The sequence below is a fragment of the Monodelphis domestica genome, chromosome 6, assembly GCF_027887165.1.
Source record: "Monodelphis domestica isolate mMonDom1 chromosome 6, mMonDom1.pri, whole genome shotgun sequence".
In the NCBI taxonomy this organism is placed as follows: Eukaryota; Metazoa; Chordata; class Mammalia; order Didelphimorphia; family Didelphidae; genus Monodelphis; species Monodelphis domestica.
In genome coordinates this window covers 231,205,093-231,227,160 of record NC_077232.1, presented here as the reverse complement: position 1 = coordinate 231,227,160, position 22,068 = coordinate 231,205,093, and the positions used below count along the sequence as shown (strand labels likewise).

The 22,068-nt window shown below is 37.0% G+C and overlaps 2 protein-coding genes across 4 annotated transcripts in view; one reads left to right on the top strand and one right to left on the bottom strand.

The window, feature by feature from the left end:
- The window catches only part of TRAPPC11 (trafficking protein particle complex subunit 11), a 76,347-nt gene that overhangs the window by 3,626 nt on the left and 50,653 nt on the right, over nt 1–22,068 (bottom strand). For 2 of the 3 annotated variants that reach the window (XM_056802944.1, XM_007496078.3), the window contains 6 exons: nt 20,670–20,735; nt 20,411–20,567; nt 14,518–14,629; nt 13,501–13,592; nt 12,567–12,700; nt 11,404–11,571 (listed from right to left, as the gene is read on the bottom strand). In XM_056802944.1, the coding sequence (XP_056658922.1) occupies nt 11,404–11,571; nt 12,567–12,700; nt 13,501–13,592; nt 14,518–14,629; nt 20,411–20,567; nt 20,670–20,735 (729 nt within the window). Of the gene's footprint in view, nt 1–1,859; nt 2,833–11,403; nt 11,572–12,566; nt 12,701–13,500; nt 13,593–14,517; nt 14,630–20,410; nt 20,568–20,669; nt 20,736–22,068 lie in introns of those variants that run through there. The other variant, XM_001364010.4, reaches the window with a different exon arrangement.
- On the top strand, nt 3,473–4,668 carry LOC100012448 (glucosamine-6-phosphate isomerase 1). Its single transcript, XM_016423111.2, has one exon. It carries the CDS (start codon nt 3,697–3,699, stop codon nt 4,564–4,566), a length of 870 nt encoding a protein of 289 aa, XP_016278597.1. The 5' UTR covers nt 3,473–3,696; the 3' UTR covers nt 4,567–4,668.

The window sequence follows — 22,068 nt, the reverse complement described above, 5'->3', positions numbered from 1 at the left end:
CCTTCTGAGAGGTCCGAAAAGAAAAACTGACTCTCTGATCTTTTAAAAAAAACTTTATTAAAAGGAAAAAAAAAACCTGGAGTTCCCTAGCTGAAAGTAACTAGAGCCCCCCTCCTTATACAAACCAATCTCGTGCCTGGAAGTAGGGGGGGGGAGGGCGAGGCTCCTCCCTAGCACAGGATTGGTCCAATTCAAGACCAATTGAGTAGGGGGCGTGGTCCCTCCCCCAGCATAGGATTGGCCCATTCCAGACCAAACCAGGAAGTTGTAGGGAGGGACTCCCTAAAGCATGCTGAGGTTTGCAGTTCCCCCACCACATTTTGAAACTCACTCTTCCCCAGCTCTTCCCTTTGTGGGTTGCATGTTGACTCCAGGGCTAGACCCAGTACCCAGGATCAACATCCCCTAAGTAATTTCCTTCACAAAGAGCCCAGGTGTGAAAAAGAAAAGAAAGTTGAAGTCAGGGAACATGAGATTGAATTTTGGCTCTGCTCTGTATCATCTACTCTTTGACCTAGTTTGATTCATTTTCCCTTTTGTATCCTTAGTTTCCTTACCTATAAAATGGAAGGGCTTAGTCTAGATGACTTCTGAATTCTTTTATAGCTCTAAAATCCATGACTAAAGATTTTAAAATTATGTGTCAGTTTTATGTACAAGTTCAATGCATATGTACCTCTTCCACATTCTGGGGGTTTAGAGGTGCTCACTCCCATGCTCTGTCCATGTAAAAATTTTTGGTCTTCATACCTGAGAAGAAGTATGAATTCTTTCTTTTTCTTTTATGGGGCATCCACAGCATCTTATTGTAAAATTTGCGTTGAGTATTTGGTCATAGGCTATTTTAGCATTTCTAAGTTTCTTAACATTTTCTGTTATCTGCTCGCCTGGGTGTGTCACCTGTGGTTTCTGCATAACTCCCCCCAAATTCCCATTTATTTTCTTAGGCTGACCCCACAACACATCCAAACCACAATGGGGAAAGCTATGATGTGGAAGAGATAACTATTTAAGTATTTGGACAAATTTTTGAAGGTTAAAAGCGAACTGGCTCAGGGATGATACAAATGAATACTTTTGTTTTCACCTGTAACTACAGTGAGGCCAGCCAGCATCACATGCAGGCTCTATGCAACCTTAAGAGCCAGCATAACATATTACATGAAGGCAGGGCAATGGCACATAAGAAGATAAAGTCGGAAACAGAAGCTAAATCTGAACAAATATAGAAGCTAGGAACAAAATAATTTTAAAGGTACTCAAGGGATCCATTCTCAAGATATCTCAAAAGGAGGAAGATGCCAAAATGAAGGTAAAAAACAATAGAAATATTTTACATATATATGTTTTACATGAAAAAAAGCAGGGAAACAGGCAAAACCCGCACCTCTTTTATTCTTCTCTATAAAATCCTTATCCTTAAGGTGGATCTTTCAAACATATGCTATTTTGGTGTAGGTCTTGAAAACCTAGGGTGCCTTCCCAAACTATCATGAGCATTAAAAGATGACTTTAGTCAGTTTCTAAGTTTATGCACTCATGTTCAGTTATTCAGAAGTCCTTTGTTTCTCAATGCCATATTGCTAGGCTTAAATAATTAGAGCTGAAAGAGACATCTCATCTAGTCCAACTTCACTGCAGGTGAGGAAACAAAAGCCCATAGAAATATTGAAGCATCTTACCCAAGTTCACATCACAAATTAGTAGTAAAGCCTTGCAAGAAGAAAAGCCAAGTCTTATTTCTCAGTCTAGCATTATTTGTACTATTATCATATGAAGAGAGGTCCTTATCAAATTTCTTTTCAGGAAGCTGAACTCACTGATGCAGTTCAAATTAATAATGCATGTATACACACAAGTGAATTTCAAAAACAGATTATTTATTTACATTATTGATTCTCTTCATGACAATTCTCCTTATGCCTTAAATAATATATTTATAAGAAATCAAAGTTAGGTTTTAATTTAAAATGTAGAAAGTTTAAAGGTGAAAAAAATCTCAATTTGTATATACATGATTTAATATGATTTGTTTTAAATAGTTCTTCTGAAACTGCATACCACTGCTAAGTTTGCCAAATACAGATGTTCCAACACCTTTATTTTAGAAAATTATGCTTTTGCCTCATTCTGCTCGTAAACATGAAGTTTGACTTAGAATTTGATAATACAGAAATAAGCAGCAACATTCTTTTTCCAAATGTTTCATACATTAACCAATTATTATAAAATCTAACTACAGGCTTAAGGGGAAAAAAAAGATATTCTTTAGACAAATTAGATTGAATTAAAGTGTCCTCAAGGTTTCTAGAAATTTCTCTGTAACAGTCATCAGTTTGGGTTATCTGTGTTGCTATATAATTTGATGTGTTGACTAAATCCTACAGGATGGGACTCATTTTGTGTTTAGTAAGTGCTTTTAAGAGCATAAAGAAATTTGTGAGCTATTACTGCTGCCAAAATATTTGAATATAATTATAATTCCTCACAGTCCACTAATACCATGGTTTATATGTTTCTTCTCAGAGACAACCTACATGCAATATTAAATACTTTACAAAACAGTTAGCATTTCTAGAATAATAGTATTCTCATTTCCCCAAAGAACATTGAAATTTCAAATATTAGTGAAAATAGATTTAAAGAGGACATTCTGAAAAAATATTTTAAACACAAGTTTCTTTGAAGAGTTCTCACAATGGCCATTCAATTTTTTTAAAGTTCTAACTTTTCTGTCTGATCTGTGCAGGAGCTTCTCTTGAAGGATCTCAGGGTCAGGTCTGGATGCTATGCAGCAGCAATTTCAGTGTCCTCTACTTGACGACCTTGGGGCTTTCAAGAAGAAAAAAACCTCTTTTAAAGAAAGTCAAGTCAATAATTGTTAAGATTCAGGAACTATGCTAAGTACTGAGAATTCAAAGAAAGCCAATACAGTCCCTGCCCTCAAGGAGCTCACAATCTAATGGGAGAGACAGAAGGCATACTAGAGAAAGTCTAGACAGAATACAGGGAGGGAAGGCACAGCATTGAGGGGAAGCAAGAAAGACTTTTCAGCTAGGACTTGAAGTGGGGTGAATCAGGCAATGGAGATGAAGAAAGAAAAAGATTCCAGAGGAGACAACCAGGGAAAATGCCTAGAATCCCAAGGTATGGTATTCCAAGACCAGTGTCAAAGGAACACAGAACATGGAGTGGGATGGGATGTAGGGTGTAAGAAGGTTGGAAAGGCAGAGAAGGAGGCTAAGTTCTGAAAGGTTTTCAACAACACATTTTCTATGTGATTTTGGAGGTAATGATAAATAATAAAATAATCAATAAATCAATAATAAAAGAGCCATGGGAGTTAATTGAATAGTGGGGACATGATTAGATTGGCATGTGGGGAAGATCAATCTGATAGATAGGGCGAGGATGGCCTGAAATGAAGTGATGAGAGCCTGCACTGGGCAGTGCCAGTGTCAGAGGAGACAAAGGAAGTGATGTCACAAAGAGAGAAGTGATTGGTTATCAGGTGAAGGGTAAGTGCAGAGGGATGACATGTGGGTTGTGAGCCTGGAGGCCTGGAAGGAGAGTGGTGTTCCTGATAGTAATCAGGAAGCTAAGAAGTGGGTCAGGGATGATTTTAGCACAAGAGGAAGAGTTGTACACACACAGCCTCTGGCATTGCAGAAGTCCAGGTGTTAGGGACAAGGCACAATGAAACTCATCATCCTGGATAATAAACCTCAGGCCTGTGAATGGGCTGCTAAGTACATCAGAAACCGAATCATCCTGTTTAGCCCAGGGCCAGACAAGTATTTCACCCTGGGACTTCCCACTGGGAATACCCCTATGGGGTGCTACAAGAAGCTGATTGAGTATTATAATAACGGAGACCTGTCCTTTAAGTATGTGAAGACATTTAACATGGACGAGTATGTGGGCCTCCCCCGTGACCACCCTGAGAGCTACCATTCCTTTATGTGGAACAACCTCTTCAAGCACATTGACATCCACCCCGAAAACACCCACATTCTGGATGGGAATGCAGCTGATCTGCAGGCTGAATGTGATGCTTATGAAGAGAAGATCAAGGCGGCTGGAGGGATTGAGCTATTTCTTGGAGGTATTGGCTACCATGGGCATATTGCCTTCAATGAGCCTGGCTCAAGTCTGGTGTCTAGGACGCGCGTGAAAACTCTGGCCATGGATACTATCCTGGCCAATGCTCGGTTCTTTAATGGAGATCTCTCAAAAGTCCCTAAGCTGGCTCTGACAGTGGGTGTAGGCACAGTCATGGATGCCAGAGAGGTCATGATCTTAATTACAGGGGCCAAAAAGGCATTTGCACTGTATAAGGTCACTGAGGAGGGGGTAAGTCACATGTGGACCGTGTCTGCCTTCCAGCAGCATCCCCGTACAATATTCGTGTGTGATGAAGATGCCACACTGGAGCTTAAAGTGAAAACTGTCAAGTATTTCAAAGGGTTGATGCTTGTTCATAACAAGCTAGTAGAACCACTATACAGTATAAAAGAAAAAGAAACAGAGAAAAGCCAACCTGCCAAGAAGCCATATAGTGACTAACTGGCCCTAAGAACCTCTTGACCCATCCCTAGATACACAGACTTTGAGGGTACAGGTCTTAAAAAAAAAGTATTTCACTGATCAAAGATATGCCCACTCCAATGTTCTTCTTGTCTTTGATGAAAATGGGTCTAGGTGGGAGTACTGTATTAGCTGTAAGGGCTGAAGCTTACAGAAATGGTGTTTGTGCTATAATTTGATTTTCTCTGAAGTATGTATGTATTGTTTTCTATTGCCATGTTCTACCTGTTAAACAAGGGAAAGTGGACATGGAAATGCCTAACATGAACATTTAAAAAAGTGTTCCTTGGGGGCAGCTAGATGGTTTAGTGGACTGAGAGTCAGGCCTAAAGATGGGACATTGTTCCTGGGTTCAAATCTGGACTCAAAAATTTCCTAGCTGTGTGACCCTGAGCAAGTCACTTAACCCCCATTGCCTAGCCCTTACCACTCATCTGCTTTGGAACCAATACATAGTATTGATTCTAAGACAGAAGGTAAGGGTTTAAAAAAAAGTGTCCTGAGGAACAAGGAGAGAGAAAAAGTGTGTACACACACACACTCACACACACACATATCTCTAGGAGAGGTCTATATGGGTAGTATGTAGAAGAGTAGACTTGGGAAAAGTGGGCACTTTGTACCTGAACAGGATTAGTGACAAGTGTAGGTGGGATGAGAAGAAATATCTTTTTCATTTTTTCTTTCTCTTGCTTCTCTCTTTCACAGCATACCCTTTCTTAAACTAAGATGACTCCATGAATAAAATATTGGTGGGGAAGGATGGGAGGAAATGAAGTTCTTTGCTACCGTGGTCCAGTCCTGCTTTGGCTTCACTGAACTTGGGTTTGTTGCCTTAAGTTCACTCTAATGCTTTAGGAGAGTAGAGTGGAAACCTGCTTCTCCACTGAAGTGGTTTTTTTAGTGATCACACAATGGTTTCATTTGAAATGAGGAGACAAAGGCAGTGAAGCAGGGGATACTTCAAGGGCTCAGGATTGGGTAGAGTAGTAGATCATGAATAATGTTGAGATAATCTGGAGATTAATGAGTGCAAATCTATGAATGTTAAAAGTCTGCCTAGTAAAGTTTAGTTACTTCTGTTTAAAATGCAATCTCGGAATATTCATTTAATTAACATTATCCTACTATATAGACAATGTACTAGGTGCCAAGGGAGTTACAGAGACAGATCAAGTATTGCTGATCTTTAGGACCTTTCTCCATTAGGGACGGACTAGTCTTATGCCCTTCTCCCCCAGATATAATTAACTGAAATTACTAACTTTGATGAAACTCTTAATTCCCCTTAGAACATTTCATGCATTTGTCCCTCTCCTAATGGACTTCCACCATTCCACTACCATTAGGCTTGCCATACTTTTACCCCATTCATTCTGTAGCCTTTCTACTGTCTAATCTTTTATGTGTCTAATGGAAAACTGGTGCTGGCTCCATTTTTTTGGGGGGGGGGGATCTTATGAGTGATTTATGTGACTTTGACAGAACTTTTGAACACCATGCTCTTTCTACTTTTATCTCTCGATTTTAGCTTTTATGTGACTAGCAAACTTCTCTTCTGAGTTGATAATTAAGCCTGTTTACAATGTGATATTTTCTATTAAATTCAGTATTTGAAAATGGAAGAAAGGAAGAATGGGTTTGGGGGAGAGGAGAAGATAACAAATTCAATTTATTGAATTTAGGTTTATCTTAAATGCAAAATATCTAACCGTCAGCTGGAGGTGAGACTGGTGATCAAGAGAGGTTAGAGATGAACAGATGGATCTGAGGATGATTTGCATAGATATAATTGAACCCATGGGAACTGATGAGATTGCCAAGAGAAACAGTATGAAGGGAGAAAAGCAAAAGGCTCAGGATATACTTTTTGAGGGTTTATCCAGTTAGCCAGTGTGAAATTGTAGATCAGTGAGAGAATAAAGATGATGGTTGGAGTAACCTGTTGGAAAAGATGGGATGGAACAGGATCACTTGTTAAAGGTTTTGCCTTGGTGAGAAGGGTTGTCTCTTCTTAAAATATGGTGAAGGAAGAGAAAGTTGGGAGGGGGAAGGGCAGCTAGGTGTCTCAAGGGATAAAGAGTCAGGCCTAGAGACAGGATGGTCCTGGGTTCAAATGTGACCTCAGACACTTCCTAGCTGTGTGACTCTGGACAAGTCACTTAACCCTGATTGCCTAAACCCTTACAGCTCTTCTGCCTTGGAGCCAATAGATAGTACTGACTCTAAGAAGGAAGGTAAGGGTTTAATAAAAAATAGTGAGAGATGACTTCTGAGGGATATGGGACTACGAGGAAGAGTTCTTGGTAAATGGTCTCATGTTTTTCAGTAAGGTACAGGCAAGGTCTTTAGCAGAGAATATGATGGCAGAGAGTGCCATGGGAGTCTAGTGGAGAGAGGTGTCAAAGCCTTCATTACATTGCTGTAATAAAGTCTCAGTTGAGATTATATAACATATTTGTAGTGGACCCCAGTCATAAGAGTTTTGTGATTTTCCCCAATTCAGTAGTAAGTGAACAGAAGTAAAGGCAACAGATGGTGGGAATAATTCAAGGCTGGGAAGTGGTAAGGCAGGATAAGGGGGCAGAATTCAAACTTAAAAGGATAGCAGAAAATTTAAGTGATTCACCAAGCAGTCAAGACACAGAAGGAAAGAGTGTAGCCAGTGACAAAGTGATTCAGCCTGGAAAGAACTGAAAGGCGGAGTGCTTGGAGGCAAAGGTGAAGATGAAGAACAGGGTTAGAGGTCCTAAGTCAGAGGACAAGAAGGCATGCTAAAAGACTGTGATGAGGTAAAGGAATCTCAGAGCTCACAAACAAGGAAATACACCACTTGTGGATGACACAAGACGAAGGGTGTGTGTCTAAGGCTGCATGAAATGGAGTAGCTAGGCCATGGGAACTGAGCACACTGGAGGTACGTGGGAGTTGATGTCACTGTATATGTTGAAGTCCCCTCGAATGAGGATAGGAGTGGGAGTAGGAGTGGAAAAAAAGACCAGAAGGAACAGTATTTCCTTGGAGTTGGTAGATGATAACTTCCACTTCCAGGACTTTGATGGGATGATGAATTTGGATGAATGAACTTCAAAGGAGAGAATATTTTCTCCTTTGCATGGTGGTAGAGTGAAGTCTGGAAGGGAGGCAAAAAATATTCCAACTTCTTCCATGATGTTAAGTTGAGAGATATGAGTGAAAGGGAGTGGGAAAGGATAAGGTTTAAGATGAAGGCAAGTATGGCTGGTCTGGAGAGAGAGGTATTTTAGAGGCTGTGGAAGCAGCAGGTGCTTAGGGCTTAAAGTAGGGTGATGATTTTAGGAATGGAGCAAAAGGGGCTAGAAAAACACAGCTGAGTAGAACTGGCAAAACTTGACAACTAATTGGATGTGAAAAGTCAGGAAAAGGAAAAAGTTAAGAATAATTCCAAGATTAAGAACCCACGCAACTGGAAGGTTGGTGATGGCCTCAACAGAAACAGAGAAGTCTGGATGATGGGTGAGTTTCAGGGGAAAGGTAATGAGGTTCTGTTTAGAATGTATTGTTGTAGATGACAACAAAGCTTCCAAATAAAAATATCCAGAAGGCAGAAAGATGAGAACTGGATATGTGGATCTAGAAGTAAACTATATAGATAACCACAGAATTCACGGGAACCGATAATATCACTAAGGTAGGCTATCAAAAAAGAAGAGGGCCTAGGACAGAACTGGGGATGCACAGACATCAAGTTTGGAACTTGAATGGCAGTCTAACAAACTTGAATGACAATCTAACAAAAGAGACTGAGACCAGCAGGGGCAATGAGGAGAAAGCAGTATCACAAAAAAGTCAAGGAGAGTCTAAGAAAGTAGAGTGCTCAACAGTAAAACTGCAAAGAAATCAAAAAGGAAAAGGCCTCTAGGATCAGCAAGTATTATCCCCATTGTATAGATAAGAAGACAGGATAATAAAGGTGAAGTTGCTTGACTAGGGCCACACAGTTATCTCATGTCAGAGTTGAGACTGAAAAACTAATAAGTCTCTGACCTCTAAGTACAATGTGCTTTCCAGGATCTCCTACAGAGGCTATAACTTCGAATGTTGGGAGTCTCTGTCATCTATTGAGAGCAGAAGATGGGCTCATCTCCTGGAGCTGAGTGAGCACGGTGAAAGGAAGCATCCTAGGTGGGTTTTCTTGTTAGTACAGGTATATACTACCCTGCCCCTCTGGTGAAGAGAAAAACTGGAAGAGTCAATGGAAAGACTCCCTTTTCTTTATTGGCAATGTTCTGGGGTCACATTTTGGGGCTTCCTCTAAATCAGAGGTTCTTGATTTAAGGTATATAGATAGATTTCAGAAGATCTGTGAACTCTGATGGGGAAAAATACATTTTTACTTTCAATACCAAAATTCAGCATTTCTTGTGATTATTATTTTATTTTTAAAATGAACATTATTCTAAGAAGATATCCATAGGCTGCATCAGACTGCCAAACAGGTCTATAACACAAAAAAGGTCAAATCTCCAGATTTAGAGTCGTACCTAAGTCAGTAGTAAATAGCAGCTTTAGAGAAAAAATAATGATAAGAAAAGCCTAAATATTTCTGTTCTTTGTATTATTATTATTATAATCTCATTTTAAACCTTTACTTTTATTTTAAACCCTTACTTACTAAATAAACTCTTAAGGCAGAAGGGTAAATGGGGTTAAATGTCTTGAGGAAAGGCCTGAACCCAGTTCCTCACAACTCCAGGCCTGGTCCTCCATCCACTGTGCTCTCTAGCTGCCCTTTACCCTATATTATTCAAAATGAAAAGTATTCTGCCCTTGAGAAGTTGAGAGTAGTTTTACCAGAAGAGGTAGAAAAAAGGGTCTAGTACTGCAAATATTACATGATGCAGAAATCTGCCACATTCTAGATGTGTGACCTCACCTTCCTCTTATGCAAAATGGACCACACAATGTGAAAAAAGTATATTATAAACTTTTAATGTGTTATAAAATTATAGAAGAATTATGATTATTTTAGTCAGGGGAAGAAAAATGTAGAGACTTCATTCTTTTTTGACAACACTCTCATTCCACTCTCCCCACCTCTCATCCTAGCAGTGGATGGCAAGGCTTCCTCCTCCACTGAGAAGATTAAAGTTTTGTCACTGGACACGAGCACCATAGTCTCTTCCTCCATTGCTCCTAACTTTTAAAAATGATTGCTTGCTTCTTTTTTGCTTCCCTTTGGTTAGAGATGAATTCTCTCCCCTATTCACCAATGCTAATGCTACTCACTGTGCCTATGATTCCATTTCCTCTCAGTTCCCACCAGACTTCGCTAAAGGAGTCCTCTCTCCTGTGTGTCATGTCCCCTTTGTCAGTGTCTTCTTGCCCTCTGTGTTCAAATCCCTGATCCAAGCAAACACTTCCCTTTACTTTTCTATTCCATACACCTACTATCTCATCTCTCAACTCTTCTTTACTACTGAAGATACTGAAAAAAAAATGTTCCCAAATAATGCTTTTTATTTTCTCACTACTCTATTCAATCTTTTGAAATCTGGCTTCTATTCATCCTTCCTCCCTTACTGGAATACTCTAAAAGCACACTAGTAAAAACCTAATTTCCAGATACAGTGGCCCTTTGAAATTCTTCATCCTTACTGATCCTGATGATTATTCCCTTCTATTGTACACATCCCTTCAACTTCAGAGACAACACACCTTAGTTCTAATATTGTTCTTTGCAATCCCTGTCTCTCATAGTTCCAAATCCTCCACATTTCTCAACATGAGTATTCCCCAAGGGTATCTCTCTGGTCTTGTCTTTACTATCTGCACTGGTTCCCTTATCAAACTCATGCATCTATCTGCATGCCACCAGACACTGCCTGTTGTGATCCCCAAATTCTTAGCACTACCCCTGACTCCTGAGCTGAGACCTGCATTTCTACTAAGGCATCTCTACCTGGATGATCCAACCACACATCCAAAGCTCATGTGTCCAAAAACCAGCTCTTCATCCTTTTTCACTTCTTGCCTATGCCTCCTTTGTGACTCTCATGCTGTTGATCTTTTGACTCTCCTCTTCCTTGTTTCTCAAAAACAACCAATTGCCAAGTCCTATTAGTCATTTTGGCATCATTTCTCACTTCTGCCCTTTCATTCTCTCTTGGCTACCCCTATTCAGAGCAGGCCTAGACCAGATCTTGTAGTTCTTCCCCCTCCACCCTGCTTCTCTTCTCTAATCCATTCTTGGCACCCCTGCCAAAAGAACTATTTGAGCACAGATCTGACCCTATCACTTCTCTCTTCACAAGTCTTTGACCCTCCTCCACCCAACCCCCCAAAGCAAGTAAAGTGTGGCCTTGTCTGCCCAAGACATTGTGGGGGAGTGCCTGTCTCTTCTGGGGTGCCTCTCTATGAAGCTCATATATCTGCTCTCCTGACTACTCTGTTCCACTGGAACATGCTCTGCATCCATGGCTTTGCTCCCATGTTTCCTATGCCCAGAATTGTCTTTGCCTTAATGAATTCCATTCACTTGTTTAAAACCCAGCTGAAATGGCCATTTTTCCCACCAGGACTTCTCTCTATCTTCTCATAGATTATGGCATTCTCCCCCAGACATTACCTAGTATTTTCCCAGGTTCAGTAAAGTTCAGAGTTGGAAGGGGATACAGTGACCATTGAATTCAATCTACAAGTGAGGAAGAATTCCATTTATAATATACCTAATTTAGAGGTTATCCAGGCTTTGATGAAAGACCTTAGCTAAGAATGAACTCACTATGTGAAATGAAAAGACAAAGTAAAACCAAACAATCTCTACTATCTCCATACCTTTACAAAAATGTAAGTAGGTATAAAACGTCTGAGCAGTTGATTGGTGAAGTTAGGGAATCGGAGCAAGTTGATGTTGAGCGATGGCAGCTGCTGGTATCCAGCCATCAAAGGGTAGAAGTTGTATAACATTTCTTGCTCTGTGCCAGGTAGGATACGTAATCTAATCTAAATGATTAAAAAAAAATTGCTAAGATAACCATGCATACACACATTTGTGGCATATATATTTTCTGCCAATATTCACTTATTATTCTACATATGATAATTTATTTGGATCCTCTATATAAACTATAAAACAATCAGGATAATGTAAAGAGGAGGTAAAGAGTAAATGTATATGTGTTCAAGTGTTTACATTTATACACCTGTCTTGCTAACTTTAGGAAAAGGGCAAAACCAATTTAAGATATTTATGAGCTGTCCTGCATTATTCAAACCTCTGCTCTCCTCCATTTGTACAGAGAAGTAATTGTGGACCGTATCTGTTTTACTCAGATTTGATACCTACTGGCACATTATGAATATACTAAAAAGCATATACTTTGTCACTCTAAATAATAACTGTTGGGTAAATTGGATCATTCCAAAGGAAATACTTTAAAGATCTATGATTAGGTAGCTAATGCCTGCTGAAGACTGAGAACATGAGGCTCTATAGAAGCTTTTCTATGTTGAACCAAAATCTTATTTCATATATATATATAAAATACATTTATATGGAGACAATGTATTCAGCATGGATATATAAAACAAAATTTATAAATGCATGATGACAAACTATATATAAATGTATATTTTGGTATTTGTTATATCTATATATTTTTTAAAATCTGTAAATTCTGTCAGTACATATCTGCTATCAATTTGGTCTGCACTTTTGGTAAGATATGTGAACTACCCACTTTGTGGAAAGCATGAAATCAATACTAATCTGACTTTGATAATATGAAAATGACTATCATTTGTTCTGTTGAGAGGAAGTTTGCTATGTTTTCTTGATTTATGTAACAAATGTACACTTCAATATTTTAAAAAAGCAAAGGAATAATAATTCAAAAATAATTCAAAGAACATGGCCTATTAATGTATTTACACAAGTATACAAATTCTTGATTACAAGGCTTCTTATAGGCTTTATATAGGAAAGCAATATATTGTACCTGTTTAAGACCTGAGAACATGAAGGCATCACTGGGTTCCACAGAAATTTCTACATCTTGAACTAAGCTGGTCTTATTCTGTAGATGATACTTGACAGGTAATGATTCTCTAACACGACCAAAGGATGGGAGATCTTCAGAGAAGAAAAGGAAGGTTTAATTTTTTGTTAGAGAAATTAGATTCCAAATTACCCTGTCAATATCTCCAGTTCCTCTTATGACTTAATAAGTGGCATTTTTGTTTTCTTAAGAAATAAATTAGAGAAACAGGTAAATTACTTATTTGGAGAACAAATCTTGTCCCCTTCCTTCCCAAACTGTCTTGTACTCACTTTGTAGATATTCAATAAATACTTATATGTGTACATGTTGTTCACCTCCTTAGACAGTAAGCTTCTTGAGGATAACGACGGTTTCACTTTTGTCTTTGTAATCTGAATGTTTAGCACAGTGCCTGATAATTAAATGTTTGTTCACTGATTCTTAAAAACCATTTCAAAAACTCCTTTCTCTGAAGTAGTTATAAAGGAATAAGAAAGCAACCTACCACCTCTCTCTCCCTTCTCTCTGAATCTTTGTTTACTGAAACTCTGGAAGGAGTGGGGATGTCTAGAGTTGATTTCATTGGTTAGGGAAACATAAATCAAAAACCCTCTAAAACAGCTTAGAGAACTGCCTACAACTTTCTAAAAGATTGAGTGACTTACTCACCTCACAAAGTTTTAGGATGTGAAAGGTAGATTTGAATCCATGGCTTCCTAACTCTAAGGCTGGGGCTCTGGGCACTAGGACACACTGGCTCTTTTAGACATGATTAAGGACTTGTAAACAGAAACTAATTTAAGTTCTTGTGTATTTGAAAGTTACAAAAGCAACCACGTGTGGTAATGATGATTATAATTTCTCCTCTAAGTGAAATTCATATTCCTATTACCTGTATTCACATGGAGAGGGATACTTTCTACAATCACATGTGGCAGAGTAATGACAGTGTTGATGACAGGGACATTTTCTATGGCTGAAGTCCTGATAAAAATAAGTGAGGAAAAAGGTACTTTGTAAGTTTGATTCACAATTCACTTGTAATGTTATAAACACAAGAGCAAATCAGAAACCTTTTGTGTCACCCCTGTCCTCTTTAACTGATTTCCAAGGAAAAAAATAGTTTTATTGTTTAGGTTAATTAAGGAAAAATAAATTTAATGAAGCAGAAGCTTTGCCTCATGCAAAATTAACATTTCATTTAAAAAAATTTTTAGATTAGAAAATGTTAAGCTCAATAGTATAAAGAGTGCTTTCTAAATAGTTCAAAATAACTCTAATCTTACTCATTCTCAAACTATCATTTCAAAGTACAAAGTATTACTATGAAAATGTGCTATATCTTCTCTCTGACTTCCAAATGAAAAACCTAACAGATTAAAAAGTCTCATCTCTCTACATTCATCAAAAAATACACGTGTATAGCAGGAAACAGAGTAAATACTACATAGTCAAACTATATCTCTAAAATGCTATTTTGGGTTTATTATCATTAGTACATAGGTTATACCAAATATGAAAACATAATTCTACACAGAGGATATTTTAAATTACAAGTGAGAAAAAGTCACATTAAAGACAGGTCTTATTTCCCATGATAAAAAATGCAATTCTGTTATATAAATTTTTGAGGCAAGTTGGGGAGGAAGGGACTTTTGTGGGAGAGGGAAAGGAGTGAAGAAAGGAGAAGAGATGAAATTTTTGGTAAAGACAAACCTACACTGACACAAATAAAATTTAAGCACTCATTTTGCTATGCGTGTTTTCATATCTTTAAGGGAGATAATGTTTACATATAATTTCTTCTATTACTTGCTATCCAATGTATCACAAGATCCCAAATGGTCAGTGAAAATGGTGAATAATAAAGAACTCTTAAGAAATTCAATGTGGTTGAGTAAAGTTTTACCTCTTCCAGGAGATAACATAATGTCCAGTGGGTACTCCACCTTCCACATTTCCAACCGATGGGCACTGAAGACAGAAACATTCACTGGCACTCTCACCAGTCTGTAAGACAACTATCAGCAAGATTCTTCTTAATCATTTTGAATGGAAGTTAGATTTTCATAAAAAATTGTGGTCCAGAACAATAAAGAAATGTTAGGAAGGAGCCATTATATATTACAATTGTACATTTATTATAAGAGGCAGCTAGATGGCACAGCAGACAGAGTGCTAGTCTTGGAGCCAAGATGTGAGTTTAAATCCTACTTCAGACACTTATTAGCTGTGTAACCAAAGGCAAATCACTTAAAGTCTTTAAGCTTCATTTCTTCATCTAAAAAATGAGGACAATAGCAATGCTTACTTCATAGGACTTTTGTGAAAATTAAATAAGTAAAGCACTTTTAAACATTAAAGCACTATATGAATGCTAGCTATTATAGTGAGCAGCAATGCCAGGCCTGGAGACAGGAAAATCTAAATTCAAGCCTGGGTCTCAGACACTACTTATGGGACCCTGAGCAAGTCACTTTACTCTATTTTGCCTCAATTTTCTTATCTAGAAAATGAGCTGGAAAAGGAAATGGCAAACTACTCCAATATCTTTATTGATGGGATCATGAAGAACTAGACATAACTGGGAAAAAAAAAGTCTGAACAACAACAAAATAACTCATAACAAGTTCTAATAAGATAAATAACTATATAATACACAGATACTCACACAGAAATAAATATACAAAGTCTCAGTTAAATTGGAAAAGAATGGAAAGAGGTTCCTTTTACAACTGTGGTGAGGGAAAGAATCCTTAACAAATAAGTAGAAAAGATATCAAAGACTACCTAGACAACTTAACACAACTTGAAAAATGTTTATATGAACAAAATCAATAGAACAAAACCAGAAATTGTCCAGTGGGGAAAAACTCTTGCACCAAATAGCTTTCTGATAATGGTCTGATATTGGAGTTTAATAATGAATTGATACAAATATTTGAGAATGAGAGCCACTGCCTTAAAAATAAGTTTTCAAAAGTTATGAAGAGGCAGTTTTCAAAAGAAGAAATGCAACTTAACAACTACATAAAAATGCTTCATATCATTAATCAGAAAAATTCAAATTAAAAACAATAATCTCACACTCCTAAAAGAGACAAAGATGATGAAAAATGGAAATAGTTAATATAAGGGATGTGGGAAGACAGGTATAAAACACTGCTAATGAAGCAGTGAAACTGTCCAACAATTCTGGTAGACTATTTGGAATTAAGCAACAAATGCTGATAAAGTATTCATACCCTGTAACCCAGAAATTTCACTATTAAGCACAAATCACAAACATATAAAAGACTCATGTATACCACTTCTAAAAATAATAATAGCCAGAACTTATATATAACTAATGTTTGAAAAACACTTTATGAACATTATCTCATTTATCCTCACAACAAACTTGGGAAGTAGGTACTATTATTATTCCTATTTATAGATGAGGAAATTGAGGCAAATAGAAAGTAACTTGCCTAGGGTTACAGAGCTATTAAATATTTGAGGCAGTATTTGAACTCCGGTCCTCTTGACTTGATGGAAGTTGGGGCAGTTAATCTCAGGGCATTTGTACCCCTAAAAAGCCTCCAAAAAAGGAGCACCTCTCATTTATAACTCTATAGCTCATTACTTTACTTCCACCAGAATGATATATAGATTTCTTGATTATGTTCTTAATCCAAGATGAGTTTTACTTTGTTTAAAAATGTTTATTCACCAAGGTTGAAAGATTGCTACGTTTGTAAAAAATTGTGACAAATATCCATCAATTCATAGGCCTTTTAAAAAATGCCATACAGCAACTTATGTGAAATATGATAGTGTGTTTGTTTGCTATTGTAATTAATTGGGCTATTGAGAATTTTGGGAATATTGATAACCACATATTTGTAATACTGTTCTTTAAAAATGAAAATTGTTACCTTGTTCAATTCATTTGCTTTCACTCACAGTGGATCATGGCCAGATATAAAGAGAAAATGGATCTCATTTTTGGTGAGAAAGCCTTGCATTCTATATTTTCTTAGCTGACACAGAGTGTCAATGATTATAAGCTATATTTTTGAATTTTTTAAAGCTCTTTTATTATATTTTTCTTGCATGTGCAATATACTATTTCAGTATTTTTTAATTTTTTCTCTCCTTTTTTATATTTGAAGCACATGTCACCAGCATTAAGATTTTCTTTAACCTTTTGATTTTTCAGTACTATAAGTTTAAGATACATTTGCTAATGCATGCCCTAAAAAGCTAGAGACTATAAAAATGATGCCACTAATTATTTTAAAAAATTATGGGACTTTGCTTAATGATTCTGTCTGATTCTAGGACAAGATATACATAAGAGCCATTTCACAGAGCCAAAGAAAAGCCAATCCAGGATGGATTGATGCACTTCTAGGCCAATACCAAGGTCTTGAACCTAGTGTGAAGACTCGAGGATACTGTGTTTAACATTTTGTTATGACATAGGCTTTCCTTGTGTCCACACTCACTCTGAAGATACTCACAGATGAGTATCCCCAAAACCTTGACTCATATAATCTGGTCCCTTTTTCTGCCTTTCATAGTGTGGTAATTTTCTGTAGTCCTGGCTACTGACTGGGTAAATGCATCATTGCTTTGATCATTTTAATTGGGCCCTGATTCAAGGACCTGTTGTAGACTTATTTTTCTTTTTACTTGGAGTTTTTACACATAAGACTTTGATAGACTATATTTTCATACAGAAATTTTTCTTTTTTATTTGGATTTTTCTGATGTCTTTTTGATTTCTCTTGCCAACTGATTCATATACCTCATACCTCAGCCATGCATCCCTAAGTGATCCTATGTTTTTTCAATCACCCACAACACAGGGAAATGTAAAAAATATTATTATTTAAATTACAAAGTTTAAATTCCTTTTGAGAAGAATTTTAGGTAACGAAAGATACTACTTCTCTGAATCCAGAAACTGAACTGTAGGAGAATACACCATGAAGAATCCTCCAGACCACAAGCTACACAAGAATGAACTTTGGGTGTGGTTGATTGAACATTTATTTGTATGTATACTTTCATGCCAAAGGGGACTGCCCCCTAACTGGCTTTTTGTCAATGCGTCCAGCAATTATTGGTTTTTTTCTTTTTTGTTTCTCTTATCCTCACATTATTGTAATCTTTAAGTTGATTATGTTTTCATAATCCTTTTGGGGAAAAATTTTTTTCCTAAAATGATCACAAGGAGAAATGTAAAAAATGGAGACCTAAATCCAGGACTTCAATCCCCAGAAATCCTTGCTCCACTTCCCCAGAATGCTTTGTAATCTCACTGAATTCTCACCTGGGCCGAGAGCAAATTATGATTTAAAGGGTCTTCGCCGTAGGCAGCTCGCTCTTCTTTCCTGTTTCTGCTTGCAAGCATACGCAGTTCTTTCATAATGGAGGTGAGGTGTCTAGGTTTTCTTATTCTGTATTTTCTTTAATCCTTAACCTTTAATAAACCTCTAAAAATATCATACTCCTTGCAGAGAGAAACTAATTTCTATCTGCCTCAGTCTCCCCCCAAATTTTAACCTTTACAGACTCTAGATCTAGGATTATCACTGAATCACTTAGGTTGTGGTATAAGCATTACTTACTCTAGTAGTAAAATAAAAACTGAAGCAAAATAGGTTTCCCATCAGTCAGGGAGAGACTGAACAAACTCTGATAAAAGGCATATGAATTTAGATTGAATTGTAATGATCAATCCTGGTCTGGGGAAGCAATGATGAAAAATTATCCCCTATGTAGAGTGATGGGAGACAATAGAGTAATGTATCATATATTACTGGGAGTTGTTTTAGTTGCTTTTGAATTACTATTTTTCTTTGTTAGGAGGTGCGGTTTGATAAGAAAATGTATATATGAAAATGGCTGGTATAAAAAACAAAAATCATATCAATTTTTTTTTAAAGTATCATGGTATAAATGCCAAGTCTAAAGGATAAATGTATTAACAGAAATTCCTACAGAGGGGAAAAGGGGTTTGTTAAAAAGGGAACAGTTTCAAAGGATGTGGGTAAATAGTTTTCAGAAGAAGAAATAAAAGTCATCTATATATACATGAAAAACTGCTCTAAATAACTGATTAGAGAAATGCAAATTAATATAACTCAGGTACCACCTCATACCTATCAGCTTGGTTAACATGACAGAAAAAGAAAATGACAAATGCTGGAATAAATGTTGAGAAAGAGAACATTGGAATACCATTGTGCCAAAAGAAATGACAAAAGGAATAATTTCAGAAAAACCTGAGAAAACTTGTATGAACTGATGCAAATTGAAGTGAGTAGAACCAGGAGAACAATATACACAATAACAGCAATATTGTAAAAATGTTCACTGTGACTCAGCTATTTTGATCAAAGTAATGATCCAAGATAACTCTGAAGGACCCATGATGAAAAATGCTATCTACCTCTAGAGAGAAAACTGATGTTTTCTGGATACAGACTTAAGCATACCTTTTTTATCTTTATTTTTCTTATTCTTTTAATGTGTTTTCATTTGCAATATAGCTAATATGAAAATATGCTTTGTACAATTTCACATGTATAATCTATATCATAGTGCATGCCTTCTCAATGAGTAAGGTGGGAGAGGAAAGAATTTGAAACTCAAAATGAAAAAAAAATTAATGCAAAATTTAAAATTAGGTAACATTTAATAAAATAAAAACATTTTTTAAAAGCGGTAAGTTCAGGCAGCTAGGTGGATTAGGGAATAGGAAGTCAGGCCTAGAAATAGGAGGGCATGTGCTCAAATTTGACCTCAGATACTTCCTAGCTATGGGAACTTGGGCAAGTCACTTAATCCCCATTGCCTAGCCCTAACTGCTCCTCCACCTTGGAACCAATACACAGTATTGATTCTAAGATGGAAAGTAAGGGTTTAAAAAAAAAGGGAGGGATGGAGGGCATCTTCTCTGGGAGCTGCTTTGCAGACCTCATTTCCTGAAATTCATTGGAATGTAATAACAGTAGGGAAAGATTTATTATAGTACTCAAGCTTTTGGCCAGTGTTTATTGTAAGGCCTTGAAGCGTGTCTTGTGCTTGAGAAAGGAGGGGTTATATGCAATTATCTTTGGGCTTTGGTTCTTTAATTGCAATCTTTTGGGGGTACTAATCTAGGGGGATTAAAGTGGGGTATATACTTATTGATCCTCTAAGTATTTGCTTTCATATTATTTCTCCGGTATTGAGGAGAGAATAATAATCATAGCAAGTCCATTAGTGGGGGGAAGTTGAGGAGAGAAGTCACGGGGGGGGGGGGATCAGTGGGGAGCCTCAATTTCTGGGGGCTGCTTTGCAGACCTCATTTCCTCAGACTGTGACCTTGTCAGTCAGTCAGGTATGATGGCCCCCAGCAGGCACCAGTTTGTATGAATTCTAAATGTGGTAGTGAAGATGCTAATCCAAATCAGAAAACTTATAGTATGTTCAGCATTCAAGCATCTAAAACTCTACCATTAATTTTAATGCTCACATTCTGAGTATCTTAATGTGTTTCAAATACATGAACTAGTTTTATTTATATAGTTTAAAAGACATTCCTTAGCTTTTTCATTTTGCCACTCAAAAAATACATCATTTATAATAGAGCAAGGCACAATTTGACAAATTATTATTGATGCTCAGTTTTAATTGTGAATTTGTTTTCATTAACTTAATTCTAAAATTCTATAACACTGAAAATTTCTATGTAGAGCTAAATTTTATTTTCAAGTGTCTACTCTCTCTTAATATTTAAATTAGCCAGAATTTATCTGAATGCTCACCTTTCTCCACATGGGACTGTGGATGATCCACTGGAATCATGGAAGAAGCAAGCTGTAACTGGCTAGATACAAGGGTGAGAGCCCAAGGTGAGGCACTTAAAATGTCCGTCATCAACAGAAAGGGTATGTCTGCATAAACCCTTTCTAAGTGCTCAAACTGCCATAACAAAGAGAGATCTGTTAGGATTTCAGAGAGTAATTTGCTTCTTATATATTTGGTTTCCCTAATTTATCTCTAGCAAGCTTTGGAGGCACATACCTTTGTAGAGACAAATTTAACAGCAACGTCAAATGGAAAGACAGTTTCAATTGTAACAGTTTCATCCTGGAAAAGAATTTAGAAGATATATTCAATTTCCTTTTCCAAACCCTAACTAAAAAAAGTTAAAATAAATTTAGTGGGGGCATCTAGGTGGCACAGTGGAGTACCAGGCCTGGAATTGGGAGAACCTGGGTTCAATTCTGGCCTCAGATACTTCCCTAGCTATTGTTATAAGGTTTTTCTAACCCTTATTGATTATTGGTATAGTATGGTAATACCAACAACTTTGTCCTGTGTGGACAGGCTGTTGTGACTGAGAAAAATGGCTTTTCAGCACAGCCTAAAAATTCTGGTTCAGCCAGTTATATAAAAAATATATTTTTAATATAGGTAAAAAAAACCCCAACAAACTAATGAAAGGGATAGTAAAAGGAAACAAGTGGAAATTCTTATAATATAATAAGCTAATAATTCTTAATCTAACCACCCAAAATCTGATCTGCAAAGATCTTCTTCCCCAAACAGTTGAGGCTACTCTCTCTTCCTATTTTATCTAAATCTCCCAAAACCTTAATCTATCTCTAAATTATACACAAGACAAATAAATTAGGTCTCTCTCTCTTCCTTGCTGTATAGATGAACAAACAGCTTTGAATCTCCACAGCCTCTCTCCACTCGCACAGCAAACCTGCTGGACCTTGCACTCATGTTTCACCCAAGAATCTTCTTCACTTGTCAGGTCTTTTAGATGAATCTTTAGAGTGAAAAACACTGAGGTTTTCCCAATCTCACCAAGCACCTCTTAGGACCTCCTTTCAGAACAGGGTTGGCCCAAAGAGTCAAAAGTCAGTTGGGTAACTGTCTCTCAAAGCACTCTGGGAAAATTCTCTCTTACCCATAAATCCATCCGAGATTCCATTCAGATTTTTTAAAGAAACCTAACTCATAACTCTCTTATGCATCTGTCAATAACTTATGCTACCTAACTCTATTTCCTAATGAACTCTCACTTAATAAATAATTCTCTACACTATGTGACCCTGGGCAAACCATTTAATCCTGACTGCTTAGCTCTGGCTACTCTTCTGTCTTAGAACTGATACAAGGATAGAGGTATGGACTTAAAAAATAAATCTAGTATAAGAATATAATTTAGATTTTATTTCTGATCCACAACACTCTTACAATAGAAGAATCCATATGGATTAAGTAATGCAACTTCATTTTTCTTTTAAGGAAAGAATATCTTTTTAAATTGTGGAATATGGCATGAAATACATTATAATCAGAGATGGTTGCTATGTCAATTGAATTTACTTAAATACTTTTCTTTCTTTCAATGAAAGGCTGAATGGGAAAAGAGATTTGAGAACAGATAAAAAGGATAAGAATTTTT

Coding starts and splice junctions, on each gene's coding strand:
- LOC100012448 (XM_016423111.2), top strand. CDS start 3,697: ATGAAACTCATCATCCTGGATAATAAACCTCAGGCCTGTGAATGGGCT.